At 52.9% G+C, this 15454-nt stretch overlaps 1 protein-coding gene and 1 long non-coding RNA gene across 5 annotated transcripts in view; one reads left to right on the top strand and one right to left on the bottom strand.

Annotated features, from left to right (window-relative positions):
• PAK6 (p21 (RAC1) activated kinase 6) overlaps positions 1–15454 on the bottom strand; it is a 33621-nt gene that overhangs the window by 10444 nt on the left and 7723 nt on the right. For 3 of the 4 annotated variants that reach the window (XM_015237124.3, XM_006201639.4, XM_031672946.2), the window contains exons 3-5: positions 12346–12463; positions 1565–1773; positions 26–679 (exon numbers count right to left, since the gene is read on the bottom strand). In XM_015237124.3, coding sequence (XP_015092610.1) covers positions 26–679; positions 1565–1768 — 858 coding nt within the window. In that variant the 5' untranslated portion in view covers positions 1769–1773; positions 12346–12463. Of the gene's footprint in view, positions 1–25; positions 680–1564; positions 1774–12345; positions 12464–12960; positions 13344–15454 lie in introns of those variants that run through there. The other variant, XM_072962687.1, reaches the window with a different exon arrangement.
• LOC140697088 (uncharacterized) lies at positions 8380–9214 on the top strand. The gene is made up of 3 exons (XR_012073908.1): positions 8380–8546; positions 8789–8849; positions 9024–9214. It is a non-coding gene; the product is annotated as an uncharacterized lncRNA (long non-coding RNA).

Below are 15454 nucleotides of genomic sequence, written 5' to 3' on the forward strand. Positions count from 1 at the left end.
GGGCCTGTGTCCCCTGTGGACTTACCTTGCTCTGTGGTTGAGGGCCTGGCTTGCTGCTGCTTGGAGGGGCCGTGGCAGAAGCAGACAGGAACATGCTTCGGAACAGCCTGCGCTTCAGGCTGTTCTCCTGGCTCTTAGGGCTGGGGCTGCCCTCCCCACCCGGCCTGCCTGTGGCCGAGCCCACCAGGCAGGACTGTGGCCGGGCCTCCTCGGAGCCATGCCTCACAGTCTTGGTCCCACGCCTGCCCGTGGCTGTGGGTGGGGAGGTGCCAGGTGGGGATCTCTGCAGGCAGGTTCCCAGCTGCAGGCAGCGCTGTGTGGCACCCTGGAACTCGGTGGGGCCCAGGGACTGTGCCTTGGTGGCCAGCCCATTGGGTAGGACCCGTGGGCTCTGCGGCTCGGGCCATGGCACCTGCCTGTGGCCTGCTGGTGCGCCCCCGTTGCAGCTGAGGTAGAGGCCGTGGGGGTCAGTGCGCTCAGACTTGGGGCTCTGCAGGTACATGTCCGGGTCCGCAGCCCACTGCTCATCCCCCAGCAGCCCCAAGGACTGTGCCCGCCGCCGGCTGGTGGGGCTGCGGCCGCGCAGGGTGTTGGAGCTGATGACCGACAACTTCTGGATGTCATTGAGCAGCCCCGAGATGTAGCCATCCGTGGGCGCCGCGCTGCCACGCACCACTGTCTGCAGGGGAGGGAGAGGGAGAGGCACGGTGAGCAGCCTGTTCGTGGCAGGGAGGGGTGGCTGGGTCTGGACCAGGTCAGAGAGCCTCCCCAGGGGCCTTGGGGAGGAACACCTAGGACCTTGCTTGCTGTGTCTTTCAGCTATTTCTTAATTTTTTAGTCCCTTACAGGGCCCACAGTGGGCCAGGCCTGCGCTGGGGTAGGGACACAGTGATAAAGCCCATTTTCAGGGTGCTCGTAGTCCAGCAGGGCAGACAGGTGAGTAACCATGGCGTTCAATCCAGGACACCAAATGGTCTGGGCAGCTGAACTTGGGGATCTGTGGGGAGGGGGAGCTCCAGGCCCCGCCTGGGACCCACAGCCGTTCCCCAGCTCTGTCTGCGGCCTTCTGGAAAGCATGCAGAGCTGAAGAGACAGGCACCTGTCCAGGCCCCTCCCCACATACACTGGATTTGTGGCCTCCAAACCCTAACAGGGCCCTGACCCCAACCCCTATCAGACTCTCGGATCAACCTGTCCTGACTCACACAACTTAAGCCCCCTGTTCTGTGAGAGCCCGCAGCCCCACAGTGGCTACAGGTCCAAATATTTCATGGGACGTACTTAAAGATTCTTTGTTGTTATCTGAAACTCAAATTTTATTGGGCATCCTGTATTTTTACTTACTAAATCTGGCAACCCTACCACCCTGCAGAGAGGGACTCCCCAGGCTCCTCCCTGGGTCATCCAGAGAGAGAACAAGGTGCTGATTAGCAGGGAATGAAACAGCCTGGCTAATTGATAGCTGGTAATTAGGTGGTTCTTCAGGTGCCTGTGTGGTTCTGCCAGCAATCTTCTGTGGATGGTCTGAATCCTCCCACTCCACCATCTCTGCTGCCCGCCTTACCTTCATGGGCTGAAGCTGCACCCGGGTGATGCGTGAAGGGTCTACCACGGGCTTGGGTCGCCGCAGTGTGTCCAGGATGTTCTGCCATTGTGGGGGGAGGCCCACGAACTTGCCTTCTTTGGGGTCAAAGGAGGTGTGGACGCGATGTTGGAAGTTCTGTGGGGCCGAGATCTCAGGGCGTTTCTTTTTTTTCTTGCGGAACATGGTGCCTGCGTGGGGAGGGTCAAACTGAGCTCCAGCTGGGGCTTCCCAAGAGCCTGGCCCCAGGAAGCACAGCTAGCAGCAGTGGATGTTGGGGCCCCGGGCTCTGTCCCCTGACACAACTACCCTGGACCGGCTGACAGCTTCCCCTCCCCTCTCGTGCCTAGTTTCTCAGGGAAATGGCTAACTCCCAGCAGAGTGGTCCCAGAAACAACAAAAGCCTCATAAGTAAGCCAATCCAGACCATAAATAAGGAAAAGAAGTGTGTGTCTTCTTGTCTGAGCCAAGTCCCCTGCTGAGCAGGCAGACTCGAAGTAGGGGGGTGGGGAGTGTGCGCTTTCATAGGATGCAAAGCCCATGATAAATATCATTCTACGTCAAAGAATTAAAAAGAGGGTGGGGAAGAGGGAGGAAAGCAGGCAAACTCATTTTATGGAGTATGATCTTGATTCTTAAACCAGATAAGAATAGTACAAGGAAAGGAAAATATGAATCAATTTCACTTAGGAACATAAATGAAAATCCTAAACAAAACTAGCAAATTGAATCCAACTGTACATTAAAGGTTTTGTGTGTTTGTTTTTTATTTTCACAGTCAACTCCAGTTTGTCCCAGGGGGTTTCAAAAACAGAAAACCTATTCATGTGATATACGACTTCATAAAAAGCCAGGCTGATGATTCATAGACATATTGCCCAGTCTGGGACCAAACTAAAAGGGCCCTCGTGGTCCCCAGGTGCTCGGCCCTAATTCTGGAAAGGCTCTGGGCCAGAGGCACAGCTGCGGTGGGTGAGGGCAGCTATCTTAGGGGAAAATCTCTCCAAAAATAGAAAGCTCATCTCCCCCCAGGCCCCTTTCTCTGTGGTCTCAGAACTGACTGTACAAAACATCACTTGCAGTTAAGCAGTTAAACCTCTATCCCTCGCCTTGCTGGTTTTGGGTTTGCCTAAGGCCCTACTAAGCTCCATCTACAGCTAGCAGTGACATGGCCATGCAGATCTGAGAGAGGAAGACTGGAAACCCAGGAGGCAAAGTGACTCTTCCAAACTGCTGTTCTGGCCTCGCCTTCAAGGAGCCCTGGGCTGGGACCACATGTGATGGAAGATGGGTTGGGGTACCCACTTGAATGCTTTTGTATCTGAAGTGGCTCAAAACAGCTCAGTGTGTGTGTGTGTGTGTGTGTGTGTGTGTGTGTGTGTGTGTGTGTGTGTGTGTGTGTGTGTGTGTGTGTGTGTGTGTGTGTGTGTGTGTGTGTCCGCGCGCGCGTGTGCGTGAGAGACAAAGAAAGAGAGAGAAAAGATACTCAGTGAGATCTTGTGTCAGCTGGAAAGGTTACCTGAATGTTTGTTTCAATAAGACATGTTTATTTCTTGAATTGAATGCTTGGATCATTCATCTGTCCACAGAATTGGATATGTCTGTGCCGTGGCATTCTCTTTTTGCTCTTGCTCTGAAGACAGAATTTTCCCGGTCCCTCTAGTGGGTCACAGATATGGAAGGCAGCCGGTGCCCACTTGGGAAGGCAGGCCAACAGCCACAGTCTCTCCATTATGTGTTCACTGAGCATGAATGAATCTGAATCCATGTCATATCTCTTGGAATGGCAGCCACTTTTGGGGATCTTGAGGTTCAGGAATCTACCAAACATTCCCACTAGGAAAGGCCACATGTGCTGGAGCCCCAAGGACAAAGGACTTTGGAATGAAATACACCTAATTGAGTTACAGGTGCATGGAAGGGAGTCTTCCACTAATTTGGGGAGACTTTGAGTAAGTTACCTAAATGATATGAGCCTCAGTGTTCTTCACCTATAAAATGGGGTTAATAAAAGATACCTCACAGAGTTTAGGGAGTATTAGGTGAATAGATTCCTGGTAAACCAGGGTTGTTTCTCTTACTGTGTTACCTCTCTGTGCATCCTGTCTCAAAGCTCAGGGCTCTGCAGACATCAGAACGTGAGCAGATACAAGTCTGAGAGTGACGTCCAACTCCTGTCCTCCCAGATTCACCTGTCAGGGGTCATGCCTGATTTCTGGTCCTGCGGCTTTCACCACCTCTCCTTGACGTAGACCCTTCATGGTTTGGTGAGACTTGACCTCCTCCTCTCAGCCTTTGGCTGCAAAAGAGTCTCTACTCTGCAATTCTGTCCTCAGAGCCTCTCAGACAGACCCTCTACCTCTGGAGCAGCTTGGCTGACAATTTTACCCTTCTCCTCACTCTGTAAACTCTTCTGGGGGTGTAGGGACACACCCTGGAGTTGAAGAAGATGGGGTTAATACTCCCCCAACTCCAGAACATCCCTCTCCCCAACTCCTGGGCCTACCTAAGGGCCCAGCGTTTGCTGCAGGAACACACAAGGACAGCATCTTTAGCAAATGGTCTACATGACTGTGGAATGGCCTTCCTGAGTCCACCCGAACAGCGATTCTAGAGTAAGTTCTTGCCACAGGCAGCAGGAAGGCCTGAAGAGGAAGGCGGACACCACAGAGCCCAAGGGTCCGGGGATTGTGGTGGGAGATGGGGAGCCGACAGAAGCAAGGAACTGAGCTCAGGCATCGGGGGAGAGGGGATAGAGATTTAGACATCAGAGCTAGTCACTCACCTAGCTAGTGAGAAATGCACACCCAACGGGAGGCTGCCAGGACTCATCCAAAACAATGGTGAGTCCAGCACTACCAGGGACATGACTATGCACATAGCAAATCCAGAAAAACTGACATACAAATGATTGGGATTAAATAAGTGAATTAAAAAAGCCCCCAATTCACAATCAATATAAAAAAAAATCAGTTGTATTTCTGCATACCAGCAACAAACAAATAGAAAACGAAATTTAAAAAAGGATTCTGTGGTACAATGGGAAATAGACGGTTGGTCTTTGTCCCCCTACCCCCCACCCCCAACTCCATTCCTGGCACACAGCTCTTAAAACTCTTGCAATCCCCAGGGTGACAAGAATGTTGGAACTTCAGCCTCCCCTGCCCCTACCCCTGGAAAGGGAAGAGGGGCTGGAGATTGAGTTAATCGCCTGTGGCCAATAATTTAATCAATTATGCCCACCTAGTGAAACCTTCACAAAAACCCCTAAGGGACAGGATTCAGGGAGTTTCCAGGCTGGTGAACACATCAAGGTCCTGAGAGGGCGATGTGCCTGGGGAGGGCATGGAAGCTCTGGGGCCCTGGCCTACACCTTGCCCTATGCATCTCTTGCATTTGGCTGTTCCTGAGTTGTATCTTTTCTAATGAACCAGTAATAGCGAAGTTCCTTCCTGACTTCCTGACTTCCATGAGCCATTCTAGCAATTGATCGAATGTGAGGAGGGGGAATGTATGGGAACCTCAATTTATAGCCAGCTGGTCAGAAGTACGAGTGGCCTGGGACTTGCAACTGGCATCTAAAGTCAGGGTTGGGGGCAGTTTGTGGGGCTGAGCCTGAGGGATCTGTGCCAACTTCCAGGGAGTTAGTGTCAGAATCAAATAGAACTGCTGAACACTGAGTTGGTGTCAGAGAGTTGGAGAAATGATCTTAGGAGGGAAAAAAAAAATCCTCTCATTGGACGTCAGAAGCATTACTAGGGGAAAAAACACTTAAAACACCTTTTAGCATTTTACATGAAAAATATCAGATACCTAGGAATATATCTAATCAAAGATGTTCTAGGTTTCTACATGGAAAAATATAAAACATTACAGATAATAAAGAATGTTCATAGATTGGAAGACTCAATATTATAATGATGCCAACTATTCCCAAATTAACCTACAGAGTTATTGCAATCTCAATCAAAATCCCAGCATACTTCTTTAGGTAGAAATTGACAAACTGATTCTAAAATGTGCGAAGAAACATATAGAATCAGAAATAGCCATGACAATCTTGAAGAACAAAGTTGGAGGGTTACACTACTAGATATCAAGATTTATTAGGAAGCTACAATAATTAACATGGTTTGGAATCAGCACAAAGATTGATGAGTAGACCAGTGGAACAGAAGAGAGAATCCAGAAATAGACCCATTCACATACGGTCACTTAATTTATGACAAAGGTGACACTGTAATATGGTAGGGAACAGATGATCTTTTCCATAAATGTAGCTGGAGCAATGAGATATCCATGTAAAAAAAGAATCTGGAAAAATGAATTCATATCATATCCCCAAATTAACTGAATGTGAAAGGTAAGATAATAAAGCTGGTGGGAGTGATAGTGGGGGACAGGTCTGGTGGGAGTGATTATGGAGGGCCCCAAGTGGGTGGGCTCTCCTGGAGCCCCTGACCTGCTGGGGCCCAAACCTGTCCACACCTGTGGGTCCTCAGGACAAATTAAACTATCAAGGTTTTCTTTACCTAAAGCAGAATTCTTGATGGCATAGATTAGGAGTAGGGAATTCTTTCCAAAGATTCCATCTAGACTCATTTATAAATGCGGTAGGAATACAGTGAATATTTGGAGGAAATAAAGCAAAATATTCACTGTTGTTGTGTTTGACTGGTGGGGCTCCAGGTGATTTCCTCCTACCCCATCTTTCTATTCTTCCAAATTTTCCTTAAAGACGAGCGGCTGCTCTTTTAAAGAAAACAAAGTATTTTTAAATAAAGGGAAGAGGGATCCACGAGGACTGAGTTGCTATGAGATACACACCCACTAGGGATCCAGTGTTGCCAGGTCACTGGGTGTGAGTCATCTGAGACTCAAGCATCCCTGCATCTCTCCAACAATGGGGCCTGTGTCCTGGGAGCATGCACGAATGCCCAGACAGGGGCCCTCACTTGCCATTTCCAGGTCTCCATCTTCCACCCAGCAGCCCACCTTCTGCCATGCCCAGGGGGCCCTGGCGCTGAGGGAGAGTGGGTCAGCCATGAGGTTAAATCAGCTCAGGCCAGGCCGCCTTTAGTAGCTCTACCTCTTTGCATCCCCATTCCTTTCATCTAGTGGAGGAGCTTTTCTTAAGGAAGATACTCTGGAGGAGGGAGGAAGGAGGAAGATGTTCCTTCAGAGAGCCAGTCCCTGCTGCCTAGCCAGACGGAAATGACATGGGCCTCAGATGCTGAAGAAGATATGGGCAGAGGCTCAGGGTGACCTCTGCTGCCCCTGCCCCTCCCATCTGGTCTGACATCTCGCCCCAACACCGGGGAGGGGGTGCTGAGGAGTCTTTCTCAGGCTGGGATGCATCATTGCAATTGAGGAATGCTTTGAACTTTCCTCTTTTGACTGGCCACTGACATCACCTCCCAGCCAGCAGGTCTGCCCATGACGACGAGAAGGGTGCCCAGCGCCGGGGGAGGGAAGGGAGGGGAAGAGCCCTGCCCAAACCAGTTTGAGAAGGAAGCTCCCCCTTCTGGCTGCCTCCTCCAGCCAGAGCCTGGTGGATGGATGGGGAGTCAGTCAGTTCCAGGCAGAGGCTTTCTGGAGGCAATGCTGACACACCCGGAAAGGACGAGGGTGGAGCCGATGGGAGAGTTCAGGGAGCCACAGGCCTGGGGTCACTGAGGGGTGGGACTATCATGTGAGAGGAGCAAGACTCAAGACAGAACGGGAAGTAACTTTTCTTGAGCACTTACTACGTGCTAGGCCCTTTCCGAGGCCTAACTTTAATACTCACAATGACCCCGGGAGACAGGACTTATTGTTACCACAAATCCAGATGGGGCTCAGATTGGTTAAATAACCTGCCCAGGGTCACAGAACCAGAAAATGACCAACTGAGGTTTGAACCAGGTCTGGTTTCAAAGCCCCTGCTCCATCTACCACACCTGCTCTGAGGGGATCGGGTGGTCATGAATCTCCTTCCTAGGGGTCTCTATGAACAGGAAGTGGATGGGCCAGGGCCAGCTTCCTCAACCAAGATTGCTAGTTTCTTTCCGGGACTGATCTGTGAGTCAGAGGCCAGGAGAGACTTGTTCTGTCCTGACTTGCAGGCTGACCCTTACTTTGGAACCAGGATTTTTTTTTTTGCCCTGCAGTGGATGTGGGGGGTGAAGAGCTCACGTGGGTAGCTGTGATGTCAGGGCCTGGCATACAAGGAAGGGGCTGCAGAAACTGCAGAAGAGTATTTTCTCCAGCACAGATCAATGTGCCCTTGGGAGGGTCTCAGCCTGAAGTCAGGTGACCTGCAGGTTTGGCCTGAGAAGTAGTGGGCAGAGCTTTGTGGCTGATGCTACTGTCCATGGCGATACTCAGTTTGAATGGTGAGGCCCCGCCCAGGGCCCGGCACTGTGGCTGGGCTGGTTTAGGGTCCACAACAGGTAAAGCAGAGCAGCCGCAGTGGGTGGGTCACCCCACCCTGTCAAACTGCTTCTCCTCTAGGAGAGGAGACATCCGTCTGCCAAGACCTGGGGCCCCACAAACCTGAGGCAGAGCTATGGAGAACCGAGCCTGCATTTAAACCTCAAACTGGAGCCCAGATTTGAGTGCTGCCATTTGAGGCAGATCCTCGGGTACGAAACTGCCTGCTTCAAACTTGCTCCAGGACTTCCAGAAGTCCTCTTGGGAATCACTTTTGAGGCCTGTCATGAGACAGCATCGACTATTTTCCTAACCTGTGGCCTCTACTCTGCACCGGAATTGGCGGTGTGTGACGTGGCCGCCCACCTGACCCTCCCAACCTGGCTTCCAGTGAGTTCTGGCTGTTCCCACATGTGGAATTGCTTTCAAGGGAAGGACACAGCCCACGGAAGGGATTCACAAGGATGTGCTACAGGCTGGGAAGGTGGTTTCCAGAAAGCGAGTTGGAAGGAATTTGAAGCCACTCTAAGCGGCACCGGATTTGGTTGGTTGTGTAAGTTCTGGGATGTTGTAAACTGTCTGTGAGGATAAGGCTGGTGGGATTCCCCTCCATTTCCAGATGACTGGGAAGAGAGAAGGCAGCTGCACTCCACTCTCAGAGTGGGGTGCACACCTAGGCTTCCCCCGAGGAAAGTGCAGGGCTGGCGTGTCTGGCCTGAGCGCTGGCTCACCGCGGGTCTGGGGCGCAGGATTCCCTAGTTCTGCTTGTGATCTCAGCCCACACCTCCTTTCTAGGCTTCAGCGTCTCCAGGGGCGACAAGGGAATGGACTCATTCACCTCTGCCAGCTTCTCCAGGTACAGTGAGGAGAGAAACAGCATCTGCTCTAGCTGAAGGGGTGGTTTGGGGCATTTTCAGTAATCGTCACTCAGGGAGTGCCTGGTGTGAGCACAGGCTCTGGGCTGAGCATCTCACACACAGGGTCCTCTCCACAAGGCCCTGAGGTAGCCTATTATTATATCCTTATGCAGATGAGGAAACACTTGTTCAGAGAAATTAAGTGATCTGCCCAAGTGAAGCAGCAAAGAAGAGGACGACCTCTGTCTATCTGACCCAGACCCTGATATGAACGTGGCTGCAGTCAGCTGACACCTCCCACCACACCATCCTGTGTCATTCTCAGACCCATGCAAGATACTCTGTGACACCGACATAGAGGGAAGCCCCTGCGTTCTAGAGCACCTACAGAGGAACCCCAATTACTGCCACCGTCCAGTCCCAGAGGGGCCTGCGGAGGCTCGCCCCCTCCCCAGTGGGGCCCTTCCACCCCGAGATCTGCTGCCTGACCTCTTCTGTGCAGAGTGAGGTGCCTTACTAGCCCCCTGGGTGAGAATACCCTGGACAGAAGCCAGCCTTTCACTGGAGTATTCTCATCGGCCAGGAAGATTTTTCTCAAATTTTACTTTCTGTAGTTTGTTCAATTATAAAATTGTATTATTCATTCACTTATTCAGTAAATTCACTTATTGTGCATCTACTCTGATTCCAGCTCTGTGGATCAGGGTGAACAAAACAAAATCCTTGCTCTCATGCAGTTTAGCTGGCTTTTCCAAATAAATGTTGCTAAACCTCACCCTGACCTGCACGGCCCGCCTGTGGGACTTGCTGGTGGGGTCTGGCTTCCCCTCTGTCCCTGCCCAGTTTTCAGTCCCTCAATGGCATTGCAGACAGGAGCTTGTCCACACCCTGCTTGCCCAGCTTCAATGTGCTGAGTGATGGGGGGGAGGGTTCATCCTCCTTCTCAAGTCCCCTGCCCTCTGTCCCCTCATGCTCATCCTTCGTGTGTGGCTGAGCTCCGCCCTCCCTCAGCCTCCAGCAGGGGTCCAGGCCTGCCATCTGCCCTCTTCTCATGACATGGCACCCCAACACCCTTCCTGGCCCCTAAAAATACACTGGGGGGAAAGGACTGAGAGAATGTCAGTTGCTTTTCTGCCCAGCTGTCACCTGGAGGGTGGGGGGTCCTAGACCCAGGCTGTGACCCTTACCGCCACTGCCCACAGGCTCTGGAAGATCTGCCCCGGGCTGCTGTGCTGAAGTATGGAGCTTCCCGGGATGCAGGGAAGCACCCTAAAGTTCTGTTGCCAGAATGGAGTGGCCCTGAGAGAAGCCGAGTGTGCGGGGCAGAGGGCAATGTGCACAGAACACGCCAAAATGTCTGGGCTCCCCACCCTTGTCATCATTCCCACACTACAGGTCCCAGTGAATCCCCAGGAGAAAGATAATGGGGCTGTTGTTGAAAAGAATATGATAATAAAGCTCATTCAATCACTTGTGTCAACACTCCAGCTGAATGAGAGGCCAAAGAGCCAGGCTGGCCAGCCAGGGAAGGTCAATATTGACTCAGGCCTGCCTCTTGGGCCCGGTTCCAGCCTGCAAGTGCCGTGCTGTCGTCCAGCAGTGGCTCAAGCCAGACTAGCCCTCTGACCTCTGTTCACTGTGCTAACTGCCTCCCCAGTCCTCAGCACTGGGATTTTCTGGGCACAGGGTTATCTCCAAGGGAAGAGTGAAGGATGGCCTTCCTGAAAGGGCTGCAGCCAGGCACTGCTTCACTGTCCCAGATTTCCAACAGCCTCCACATATAGAGGCCTGAGTCCTCATCACAATGTCCTCCATGCCTGGCCAGAAAGAACCTCCAGAGCCCCCCAGTAATAGGATTAAGTCCCCTAGTCACACGAAAAGATTATATTTTTATAGCCTTCAACTTACTATATCTCTCCATTGTTCCCTGCCTCACTCCAGGCTCACAATACTGCTGTGAGATGGGCCAAACCTGTTTTACTGGGTGAATTTTAAGGACAGCAGGAGGGTGGGAGAGGATGGAGGAAACAAGAAAGGGAACCCACACATATACATGTATATAGTGCTTAGCATGTGTCAGATACAGCGCTTTTCATTAGCATTTAATGGACCACGTGGATTTAATGGTTACAACTCTATAAGGTATATATTATGAGCTCCATTTTACAGGTGAAGAAACTGAGACTGAGAGAGTACTTGTCAGAGATGGTAAGTGTGGAGCTAGGATTCAAACCCACATCTCTCTGACTCCAAGGTCTTCCACCATGCCTGGTGTGCCCAGAGAAGTCAAATGACCCTAGATCACACAACTACTTAGGGCAGGGAAAGGACTGGAAGCCTCAAGCCAGAAGCTCACTATTTCCCAGCCTGCACCAGGAGTAACAGTGTCCAGGGTCACTCACGAACAGGTGAACCTGTGTGACATGTACAGAGCCTGCTGCTATTTTTGCCTCCAAAGCTGGATCCCCTTCCAGAAATGACCCTATCCCTGGGCCATCTCACTATGCATCCTCCACGGACCCTCTGCCTTTACTTTATTCCCATTGCTTTGCTCTAACATCCTCCACGATCTCCTGACACACAGCCAAATGATTCTTAAAGTTCTCTAAGAAAGGAGGGCTCAGGTAGCTTAACCTTTTCCAAAACTGGAGGCTAGGCAGTCCCCTGCTGTGGATGTCCTCCAGTTATCATTGTGACTTCTCACAACTGCCCTACGAGAAAGGCAAGACCATCTCCATGTTATAGATGAGGACATTAAAGTTTGGACAGAAGTAAGGCAATTTGCCTGAAGAATCAAAGGCCAAGTGTCAGAATTTGAATGTAGCTCTTTCTGGTTCCAAACGTTGTGTTCTCAGCCACCGTTCTATATATGGCCTGAGGAGAACTCACAGCAGAACTCACACCAGAACGGGAAGAAACACAGAAAACGCTGCCTACATCCTGGGAACTCTTCATGTCTTAGACCTTGGTCTTCCCAGCAGCATCTCCCTTCCAGGTTGGATGCCACTCACTGGGTCTGGGCAAAGGTGGAGTGATTTTAGCAGGCTGGAGAGCTGGGGAATGAGCTGGAGGGCTGGGATGTGCCGAGCAGCACTTCTCAGCTGGGGCTGCCTCCTGGCCTGCTCAGCACAGAAACTGGGCCTGCGACTGCCTTCCTGTTCTGGAGCCTCTTTCCCAAACAAGAATTCAGAACACTGGCCTTGGTGACACTGCCTCACCCCAGACAGGCATCAGACCTGCCCACAAACAGAGGCTGGGCCAGAGGCCAGGGCGGGGCATTTGAAGCCTTGTGTCTGCTGTGGGCCCAGGGGTGGAAGTAACAACGCACATCCGCTAAGGATTGAAAAATGGCACCTAGAAGGGAGCACTGCCTAACAGCACCAGGCCAGCCCAGGAGGGCCACCTGCCTGCCCACTGTCCCTTCCAGCCTGTCCCTCACTGAGGTCCCGAGAAGGCCCCTGGACACCCTCCCAGGTCTGGAGGTCCCTCACTCACCTCTGGGTTGCCTTCCCCGCCTCCTTTTTCTTCAGTCTCCTCACCCTTCAGTGGGCAGAGCTCTCAGGTACCGAGGAGAGGGAAGACTGGGCACCTTCCCCGGCCAGTCCTCCCAGGCCTGGGTGGAAACAGATCAGAAACTCATTGTGACCAATGTAATAAGTGTCCTCGCAGATTTTGCGACTGGGCGAAACCCAGAGCCTTCTAAACTGCCTCCCCTACCCCCACCTCCTACCCCCGGCCCGCCTCTGACTGAGCCACTGTCTCAGGTGCGAGGGAGGCGGCGGGCTCCCCGCAGGGCGCACAGGGAGGGGGCAGTGGGCGCAGCGCTTCCGGCCCCTCTGCCCGCCGCGCCCCGATCCCGCGCGTTCACCCGCCCCGCCTCGCCGGCCTGAGCGGTGTCTCTCTGGGATGAAGCGTCCTGCCAGCCTGGGTGCGAGCTCCGGGCGCCCACGCGGAGTAGGTCCGCTCTCGGCGCCGCCGCGTCCCCTCCGCCAGCGCCGGCGGCCCCACACTTCGGAGAATGAAAACCCGGGGACCAGGGGCCGCGCGTGCGGGGAGGCCTGGCCCCTGCCCGGGCGGGGCTCGCAGCCCCCGGGTGGTCGGGTCACCCACCTGCCGGGCGGGAAGCCTCCGGAGCTCTCGGAGAGGCCGCGGGAGCCCGGCCCGCCCTCCGCCAGAGGCACCTCGGCGGCGCCGGCAGCGGCGAGGAGAGGCCGCGCTTACATGTTTGTGCAGCGCCGGCTTCACCTGCCGCGAGTTTGATTTAGGGGTGTGGCCTCAGGTAGGACACGGCGAACGCAGGGCCCGGGAGAAGTCGCAGAGGGGCGCGGGGGCCGCCGCCAGGAGCCTCTCAGCCCGAGGGGGGCGCCCCCGGCTCAACCCCTTCCCTCTAAGCGCTCGGCTCCAGCTCCTGCCGGCCTTTTGCCTTCGGGCGCTGATCCTGGCCGGCCCGCTGTGACCTACACGTGGCCCCTCGGACCCTGGGCTGCCGCGTAGAGGCCGGACCTGCATTAACCGCTGAGCGCCTCACTGCGTAATTAATTCTTTAATTTGCATTGCAGATGCACACGGGAGGTGCTGTGGAGTGGCGCGCGCCCACCCACACACCCTGGAAAGCCCAGCTGAAAACTACCACCTCGATGAGGCCCTAAGACTGTCTTGGGGTAGCCCCCAGGTGCAGGCAAGAAAGCGGGATTTAAACAGATTCCAATTTTCTCGTCAGAACTTGCTCAGTTCTGAGAGCCCGCTGGCCTCAGGATTGTAGGGTAGGGGAATCTCTGGGGGAAGAAAACCTCCAGGAGCCCTGTACCCCCAAATAGAGGGTAAGTCCGGGTTCCAGAGCCAGCATCCCCTCGTTGTCCTCAGCAGCGCCCTGGCCTAAGACCCCGAGTAGTTCACTGTGGTCTGCCCTTTGCCCTTATTTCTTCTGGATAAGAGAGTGTTTCTCCTTTGTTTATGTTGTGGAGGAGGGGCAGGGGCCATCTGTCTCTTCCCCAAACAAGGAAGTGAGAAGACTCTTACTGTCCTTGGGCACCCAGAGAGGGCTGTGTCCAGCTGAGGGCTGAGGGTATTCTGGCTTGGAAATTCAGTATATCTGAACCCCAAATGGCTGTCCCCAGGCAGTGGTAGGCATTGGGGACAGTACAGGAATTTTTATCATTGTTGGGCACCTCAAACTTTAGTTATTAATTGAGGTCATGTATCATTTTTGTTCACTGGTTCTTTAGCCATATCAGTGCAATTTATGGATGAAGAATTTGCATTATGGGCTCAATTGCTTACGCAGTTTACTCTAGGCTCCCACCAAACAGAGCTGAGGTAGCTAGTGGGAATTTGCCACCCAAGACAGGCCTGCACCCTGTCTGCCTGCATTACAAAGCCCCGGTGTCCTCAGCCTCCCTGGGAACGGTGTGGTAGTGCCTGGCGGGGACGCTGGCTATGGGAAGTGGGTTGTGTTGGGTGGGAAGGTTGGGGGGATTTGTTGTTGAGGCTTTGAAATGAACCATGAACCAAAGCTAGAATGAAATACATTACATTTTTGAACCTAGAATCAATACCCTAAGTTAATTTTTACTGACACACACATGAATTATTTTCTTTTGATACAAATACCTTATATATCAAAACCACAGCTCGAAGCAGTACTTTTGAACTGTTAAACTACAATAAAGTGTGAATGTAAGAATATTATGAGAAATTAACTGATATTTAATTTGGTTTGAATCCAGCCTTGGGTATCCCAGAAAGGCTACTAGCCAAGTCCCATCCCTACCCCGTAGGGAGAGAGTCTAGAGAACGTTGGGAGTACCTCTCACCTTTGACAGCTGCAATGGGGTTTGGGGCCTTAAGAAGGGCAGAGACTCCCAAATAAGACTGACTGAGGAGGTAATAAATCCCCTGTCTCTGGAGGTGTTCAAGATAGCAGATAACTATCAGTAGATATGCTAGAGAAAAGGTTCCTGTAGTGGATACCACACTAGACTATGGGCCTCTTGGGCCCATCACAACCCCACATATCTGCTCTTCCAGGGGGTCTACAGGAGGGTCGGCTGCAGTGAATTGGATGACTCTCTGCATATGGGGATGGCTGGATGTGAGGATGGGTCCTGAGTGATTAATTTCTAACTCTTCCGCACTTTATCTTCCTCTGATCCATGCCCAACTCAGCCCTGACCAGGAGGAGGCTGCAGAACAACAGTGTGAGAAGTGGCAGGGACAGTCTGGGGACAGCTTCTCCTCTAGCATCCATGTGCCTCCTTCTGGCCTATTCCCAGAGTGCCGTGCCAAGCACAAGGAGAGGGACGAGGTACGCCCTCCTTTGAAGAGCCTTGACAGCTGGCGTAGGCCTTCTGGTTGAGGGAGTTGTCCACGCACTGCTGTTTTACAAACTGGGCAGGAGCGCTGGACAGGGACACAGAGAACTGATATTTCGCCATGGGCAATGGCTCTTGGAGTTCCACCAGCTCTGGGGCACTGGTTGACCAGCACGGTCTGGGAGGGCATGTGGGCAGGGCAGGCACTTCCTGGCTGTCAGCCTGTGGCTGTGAGGGCCTGTTATATCAGCTGAGCACCTATAGCCAGGGCTGAGAGCCCAGGTTAGGGCCCA

This window comes from Vicugna pacos, chromosome 6 (genome assembly GCF_048564905.1).
Source record: "Vicugna pacos chromosome 6, VicPac4, whole genome shotgun sequence".
Taxonomy (NCBI): Eukaryota; Metazoa; Chordata; class Mammalia; order Artiodactyla; family Camelidae; genus Vicugna; species Vicugna pacos.